Consider the following 8,338-nt stretch of genomic DNA (forward strand, 5'->3'; position numbering starts at 1 on the left):
CTCCCTCAGTGTGTGTGACTCTCTCCCTCTCCCTCAGTGTGTGTGACTCTCTCTCACTGTGTGTGACTCTCTCAGTGTGTGTGTGACTCTCTCTCCCACTGTGTGTGTGACTCTCTCTCACAGTGTGTGTGACTCTCTCTCTCACACTGTGTGTGTGACTCTCTCTCTCACGATGTGTGTGACTCTCTCTCTCACTGTGTGTGTGACTCTCTCTCACTGTGTGTGAGACTCTCTCTCTCAGTGTGTTTGTGTGTGTCCCTCACAGTGTGCGTGACTCTCTTTCACACAGTGTGTGTGACTCTCTCTCCCTCAGTGTGTGTGACTCTCACAGTGTGTGTGAGACTCTCTTTCTCTCAGTGTGTTTGTGTGTGTCCCTCACAGTGTGTGTGTGTGACTCTCTCTCTCTCTCACAGTGTGTGTGACTCTCTCTCAGTGTGTGTGTGTGAGACTCTCTTTCTCTCAGTGTGTTTGTGTGTGTCCCTCACAGTGTGTGTGTGTGACTCTCTTTCCCTCAGTGTGTGTGACTCTCTCAGTGTGTGTATGACTCTCTCTCACAGTGTGTGACTCTCACAGTGTGTGTGTGTGTGACTCTCTCTCTCTCAGTGTGTGTGACTCTCTTTCTCTCACAGTGTGTGTGACTCTCTCTGTGTGTGTGTGACTCTCTCTCTCTGTGTGTGTGACTCTCTCTCTCACAGTGTGTGTGACTCTCTCTCTCAGTGTGTGTGAGACTCTCTCTCACAGTGTGTGTGTGACTCTCTCTCACAGTGTGTGTGTGACTCTCTCTCTCACAGTGTGTGTGACTCTCACAGTGTGTGTGTGTGTGTGAGACTCTCTTTCTCTCAGTGTGTTTGTGTGTGTCCCTCATAGTGTGTGTGACTCTCTCACAGTGTGTGTGACTCTCTCTCAGTGTGTGTGTGTGTGTGTGACTCTCTCTCCCGCACAGTGTGTGTGATTTTCTCAGTGTGTGTATGACTCTCTCTCTCACAGTGTGTGACTCTGTGTGTGTGTGTGTGTGTGTGTGTGAGACTCTCTCTCTCTCTGTGTGTGTGACTCTCTCTCTCTCTCTCTGTGTGTGACTCTCTCTCTCTCTGTGTGTGTGACTCTCTCTCTCACTGTGTGTGACTCTCTCTCTCACTGTGTGTGTGACTCTCTCTGTGTGTGTGTGACTCTCTCTCTCCAGTGTGTGTGACTCTCTCTCACTGTGTGTGTGACTCTCTCTGTGTGTGTGACTCTCTCTCACTGTGTGTGTGACTCTCTCTCTCACTGTGTGTGTGACTCTCTCTCTCAGTGTGTGTGACTCTCTCTCACTGTGTGTGTGACTCTCTCTCACTGTGTGTGTGACTCTCTCTCAGTGTGTGTGACTCTCTCTCTCACAGTGTGTGTGACTCTCTCTCTCACAGTGTGTGTGACTCTCTCTCTCACAGTGTGTGTGACTCTCTCTCTCACAGTGTGTGTGTGACTCTCTCTCTCACAGTGTGTGTGTGACTCTCTCTCTCACAGTGTGTGTGACTCTCTCTCTCACTGTGTGTGTGACTCTCTCTCTCACAGTGTGTGTGACTCTCTCTCTCACAGTGTGTGTGTGACTCTCTCTCACAGTGTGTGTGTGACTCTCTCTCTCACAGTGTGTGTGACTCTCTCTCTCACAGTGTGTGTGTGACTCTCTCTCTCACAGTGTGTGTGTGTGTGTTTGTGGGGAAACGATTCAGGACCTGAAATTAACGCTGAAAAAGTGAACCCTTCGCTCCTTCCCTTTGGTCGGCGATAGATCGGGGGCCGCGGCCAGGATCGGGGGGCGTTTTGAGACCGTTTTGTTTTTCGCCTCCACAAAAGGCTATTGGAATTTATAAATGATGTCGGATCGGGACAGGAATAAAAAAGAGTTATTGGAGTTATTGAAACAACACGGAAACAGCCAGTGCGCCGACTGCGGAATCCCAGGTCAGTGAATACCTCTCACCCCAGTGTGTGGCTGCACTCCACCTCCTTCATTTAACCATGAAACAAATATAATGTTTTTATGTAATAAATTAGCCTCTCACCGAGAAAGCCCTTTAGTTAACGTTCATTTGTTTAGTGAGTTATTCCAGCCCTGGAATAATAAGTTATGGTAAATATAAGTTTCCCACAATCCTGGCAGCGATTTAACACAATAATATAAGCCTTATATTTGGCGCAGAGCCTCCTGGATAGGTGTGGCAATAGGTGTGAGGTGTAGTGACTGTGTTTGTTTTTGCCCAGAAGGTGTCTGACCCACACGGAAACCCATCGCCATACTTAAGAGTCTCCAAACCAAGCTGAGAATTCCCCACATCCCACTTACACATGGAAATCCCATGGATAGATTGTTGGAATGGAATGGACGCGCTCTCTCTCACTCTCTCTCTTTGGAGGGATGAGTCCTGCTTACCTAATTCTGGAGAGTATTAGGCACAGGTTGGCAAGAGCCAAGGCTAGGGGACCCCAGAGTGTGCGTTGGGGTAACTGCTAGAGTCTAACCAGCTAAACCAGCTCAGTCTTGGTACTTTGGCACCAAACAACCTTGAAATGAACGCCCAGTTTCTATGTCAACCTAATTGAAGGGTTGTCATTACGTGCAAGGTTTTGCCTTTCACATTATCCAGGTATTTAGCTCCTGCACCCTGAAGGCAGCCACTCCCAGACTTTCAGTAAAGACTATACTTCTTCCCTCCTAATCTTCGCTGTGGCCAGGAGCCTCGGGGATTCCCTGCCTCCAGATGCCTGGAATGGATGTGGATCTCTGCCAATCCTTCTATGCTTTAATTAGAACAGTTCAATCAATTCACCCATAGACTGAATCAACTGGGAAAGTGTTTCAAACCTCTCCACCAAAGCAAACTACGAGCTCTCGCTACCCCCTCCCCGCTGCACTGCCCACAGCCAGAGGGACGGTCCCCAAGGGAGGGGTGGGGTTATTTCTTTACACTAATTAGCTCCCTCCACTCCCTCACCCAGGGTCATCAAGGCCAATGGCAGTGCTATCTGCTGCCTCCCTGGCTGCAGTAAATAGACCATCATCAATTCTTGGACCTTATCTTGCATAAAATGGTGACTATTCTAAGTGATTAACCCATGACCAAGAATAATCTATTTTTGTCTTTCCACTGTGACTGTGTACAGTCTTTTATTTCAGTGAAAGATTCCAGTGTTGAACTGGGGATAGTTCTGCCATGAACGGCCAACTTCTGCTTTTCTACTGTACTTCCCATGGTTACCCTTTCTATTAATAAGCCAGTTGCAACGTGAAACTGCTGAACACAGATTTCTCCTCCAAATGGAACTGAATGATGGCCTGAATTTTCATGAACTGCACATCCATGGTTAGGATCAAAATCAAAAGAACATTTTGATTTGCTAGAAATAATAATTCCAAAAAATTAGATTGGTTACTCAACCCATGATTTTTTGTGGAACACTGCTATGTGTAATTGGCTGCATTGTTTCCCCCAAGAGTACAGCCTATATACAACAACAAGATTCCATTTATTGACCCACACCCCACTGCCCCACACCCCCCCCACCCCCACTGCCCCCACACCCCCCACTGCCCCCACACCCCCCACTGCCCCCCCACTGCCCCCCCACACTGCCCCCCCACACTGCCCCCCACACCCCCCACACTGCCCCCCACACCCACACTGCCCCCACACTGGCCCCCACACCCCCCACTGCCCCCCACACCCCCCCACTGCCCCCACTCCCCCCACCCCCCACTGCCCCCACACCGCCCCCCACACCCCTACTGCCCCCACCCCCCCCCCACTGCCCCCCACACCCCCCACTACCCCCCCCACACCCCCACTGCCCCCCACACCCCCCACTGCCCCCCCACACCCCCCACTGCCCCCCATCACTGCCCCCACTGTCCCCACTCGCTCCCCCCCACATTACCACCCTTACTGCCCCCCTCAAAACACCTCTCACTGCCCCCCACTCTCACTGCCCCACCCAATGCCCCCCTCACCCCCCCTTTCACCCCCCCCTCACTGCCCCCACCATCACACTCCTCACTGTCCCCCCCCACCCCCTCTCACTGCCCCCCACTGTCCTCCCCTCACTCTCTCACTGCCCCCACACACCTCCCTCACCCCCAACCCCCCTCTCACTGCCCCCACACCCCCTCTCACAGCCCGCCCTCACTGCCCCCCTTTCACTGCCCCCCTTCACTGCCCCGCCTCACCTCCCCCCACTGCCCGGCTCACTGCTCCCCTCTCACCCCGTCTCACTGTTCCCACTCACTGCCCCCTCATCTCCCCCCCACTCAAGCCCCCCGCACTGACCCCCTCACCCCTCCTCACAGCCCCCCTCATCCCGCTCTCACTGCCCCCCCTCAAAACCCCCCTCACTACCCCCTCAACCCCCTCACTGCCCCCTCTCAGCGCACCCCTGGCCCCATTCACACCTGACTCACTGCCCCCCCACCCCGTCACTGCACCCCCTCACTCCCGTCACTGCCCCCTCTCGCGCCCTTCACTGCCCCCTCACTTCATCCCCTCACTGCCCCCTCCCCCCTTTCACTGCTCCCCCCTCATGCTTTCACTGCCCCCCTCCCCACCCCTCACTGCCCCCCTTCAAACCCCCTTCACTGCCCCCTCCTCAAACCCCCGTCACTGCCTCCCCTCACTGCCCCTGCCTCACCACCTCCCTCAGGGCTTCACTGTGAGTGTAGTGACTGTGGGTGGGGATGGGAGAGGTGTGGGGAGGGGTCTCCAGGAGCTGAAGTGGCCCCAAGGTGGGAGTCGAGCACCCCCCCCATCCCCCCCCACTATGATGGTCCTAGTTGGGCTAGATCTACTGGACTAGAGACCACCACAGTGGAGGGGGCCGGGAGCTCAGGCCCTGAGGGTCCGCAGTATCCCAGGGCACTCACTGCTGACGGCAGCCCAGCCCGGCCCGGCCCGTCGGCAGGACCCAGAAGGGCCGACCAGTCACTGGGGGCAGGGAATCCTCCCCCTCAGCTCCTGTTAACCCTTCAGCCAAGCCCGAACTAATGGATAGGGTGGTCCTAGCTGGGCAAGTGGCGGAAAGCTTGCCAGACAGTTGCTCTCCAGGGTTTTAGCTGGTTAGCCTGCAGCAGTTACCCCAACGCACACTCTGGGGTCCCCCCAAGCCTTGGCTCTTGCCAACCCGCGCCTAATACTTTCCAGAATTGGGTGGAGCAGTGTGCATCCCTCCGCGGAGTGAGCGTGCGCATTCCGTTCCAGATGCAGAAATTTTCATGTGCAGGTGGCGTGCACGGAATTCTGTGACTGCGGGAATTGTCTCGAAGTGTTTCTTAAGATTGATGATTAATCCCAATGGTTTTTTATATATGTTTGAAATCTCAGGGTCCCGGAGTCTGTTACACAGGCCACGAGGCCCCTTCGGCTTACAGCAGCGTCTCCTCTGCACTTGCTGTGCAAAAGCTGAGTGTCTGTCTGCGGAGATTGCGGCCCTGGCCTCAGACAGCAGACAGCCGGCCAGCGAGCAGCTCGACGATCGGTACTCACCCCAGCAGCAAGCCACCATCCTGCACATGCTGAACACGGCCACGCAGGAGGAACTGGCAAAGGTCAAGCTGCTCCGGGGGAGAAAGTCTGCCAACCTGGTGACTCACCGAACTAAGCGTGGGCCCTTCACAGACATCCAGAGCTTGACGGAGGTGCCTCTGTTCAAAGAGAAAACAATATTGAAGGTTTGCCAATCCATCCTGAATCCCGACCCTGAGTCCGAGAGGAAAGAGAAGCGGCTTCAGGGGCTGAAGTTTATCAAACCTGACATTGAAAAGAAACAACTTCAGGTGAGTCAGAGGAAAGCATCTGGGAGATTAGATGCATTTAGTGGGATTTCACTCCCAGAAAACCTATCGCCCTCAAAATACTCAGTCAACTATTTTACAAAATATCCTGTGAAGTGCTTTGAGATACCTCAACGACTTGATAAGACCTTATATCAAATGCAACTACATCTGAACTTAGCATTTTAGATTCATAGAACGTTTACACCATACGTTCATTGTGGCTGTACTGGTGCTCACTCTGCATCTTACATCATAGTCTGTAATATTTTTCCTCACATGTTTATTTCCCCCTTAGGTGAGGGGAATAGGATGGATGAGTGCGTATGTGGAGAATAAACACTGGCATGGATTAGTTGCGCCAAACAGCCTGTACTGTGCCACTTAAGAATACTCCCATCATAGCTCGGGTGTGATTCCCTGACTGTACAGCGTCTTGGGACATCCTCCTGATGTGAAACCCGCTATACAAATTTAATTTGTTGTTGTTAATTGATCTTGGCTTCAGTCAACGGTTTTATCTTCTTGCAGAATGCAAAGAGTATTGTGTCGATTGTATTTGGAATCCGTAAGATTGCCTGGACTCACATGGACCGGAGCCTCACTGTGCTGGACTGGCAACAAGAGGAGAGTCACAGGTATATGACGGGCACCTACCTGCCCTCTGTGTACCTGGAGGAGGTGAGTGAACACCACTTAACCAATCTTGATTTCCACTGCAGTGGAAGGGGGGGGCGTGAAGTGGACCTGTGACACAGTGGAGTGGGGGAGTGTGAGTCCAGTGGAACCTGGTTGCTATGTGTGTGTGGTGGGGGGGGGGGTGGTGGGCGATGAGATTAGGTTGAGTGAGAATGAGTGCTACAAACACTGACTGGCACTGCATCACTGATGACTCTGCTGATTCCTTAATAATGGAATCTTGGGGATGGTTCCTGTAAAGCTGTTGTGGTGGGTCTGACCACCCAGTTACAGAATGATACCAGCGGACACCCAGGATTCCATCTGCCTGCAGTGTTGGATGAGAGCGAAGTAGGAGGGTGGGTGGGGGGGAGAGAGAATTGGATGAACTGAGAGGTTGAGAAAACAATAATTTGCTTGCGGTTTGCTGAGTTTGCGCTAATCTTCTCCAATTTCAGGTTTCATTGGCAGTCTCCAAGATTCCGCCGGCGGATTACTTTGTCCTGGAACGTCCCAGCATTTCCATTCAAAACACCAACCTGTTTCCCGTCACCCTCCACCTGCGCACCATTGAGTCCATGCTGCACGGGCTGCTGGGTGGCCAGTTTGTACAGGACAGGCATCACCGGGTGCTGAGTGTGGTACGCAGCGCCGTGGGCAAGCACTTTGGACTGATGGTGGGCGAGTCTCGGACCAGTGGCAGGGACCTGGTGCAGAGGCTCATGTCTGACTCGGTGACAAAGGATCACCCACGCGTGGCTTTCCCTCGCGACATGCTAGCCCGCTACAGGAAACTCATACACACAGTTGGCCCACATCGAGCAGAGGAAATGTGCGACGCCTTGCTGCAAGCTGTAGCTTTTTACGAATTTGTATTCAGTGAACTTTAAATACTCAAATCAATTAAACATGTTTCCCTCCTCGCGTCAGTACCTTCAACTTAAACTGGTATGTGTTGTTCTGTTGCCCAGACTATCAGCAGGTGGCTACGAATAGGTCTGTGTAGCTCAACTCCAGGGGACACTTTGCCACTGAGGTCTTTTCCTCATTAGAATGAAGATATTATTGATTCTGAAACAAACTCTTTAAAACTTATCTCAGGTTAGCGGGAAAACAGCTGAACTCAGAGTGATTAAAGGTAATTCTTTTGTAGTAAGCTCTGGTGTTTGTTAATGAAGTGTTGGCTGGAGTATATGCATTTGTCTGTATACAGCTATAAGAAGCTGACTTTGTTCAAGTAGTGCTGCTGAAGGAATCAAATACTATGTGTTGCATTACAAGATAAGGAAATTACACATCTGCACATCTACTCATGGGCTCATTGCAACCCATCCTTTGGTCCAAAACAAAATACGTGGCAGTGAAAGTATTCATCAGCTAACTGTATTGTGAAGTTGGTGTTAACGTGTTGATTCAAACACACGGCTCTGTAATTATTTTTAAAAAATGGGTTGCGAGTGGCTCTAATTCTAAGAATATCTGAGAGAACAGGAAGCGCAAGGCGAGGCAAGAACACAACTAGGGTCTCAAGTTACTGTCAGATATAGAAGTAGCTCAGTGGTCAGGTTTTGGTAACAAGGCTGGGTTAGGTCAGTGTTCAATCTTCTTTTAAAAAAAACCATCAAAATGATGTTTGATTAGAAAAAAATCTAGAAATATTCAAGCAAGAGAATTGATTTGTCAGCCGACCATTAGTGTCTCTCCAGGAATCTGGAGCCTCGCGACATCTCCCACTTGCTTCTGGCCAGAATCAGCACTGGAGTTGATGAATTCAGATGAAGGAAAGCCTTCACCCCATTAGATCCTCCAGATATACCTTCCTGTTGCTACACATTGCCCTGCTCGGTCTTAATATTAAAGGTTGCT

At 51.5% G+C, this 8,338-nt stretch overlaps 1 protein-coding gene across 1 annotated transcript; it reads left to right on the forward strand.

Annotated features, from left to right (window-relative positions):
• Positions 1-5,345: 5,345 nt before the first annotated feature.
• tefm (transcription elongation factor, mitochondrial) lies at positions 5,346-8,328 on the forward strand (the record flags this gene model as incomplete). The annotated part of the gene is given in 3 exon segments (XM_042342408.1): positions 5,346-5,797; positions 6,326-6,475; positions 6,931-8,328. Coding segments are annotated over 3 exon segments (1,034 nt in total), but the record flags the coding sequence as incomplete, so codon positions are not given.
• Between the last annotated feature and the right edge of the window lie 10 nt (positions 8,329-8,338).

The sequence above is a fragment of the Callorhinchus milii genome, unplaced genomic scaffold (genome assembly GCF_018977255.1).
Source record: "Callorhinchus milii isolate IMCB2004 unplaced genomic scaffold, IMCB_Cmil_1.0 Scaffold20, whole genome shotgun sequence".
NCBI classification, from domain to species: domain Eukaryota; kingdom Metazoa; phylum Chordata; class Chondrichthyes; order Chimaeriformes; family Callorhinchidae; genus Callorhinchus; species Callorhinchus milii.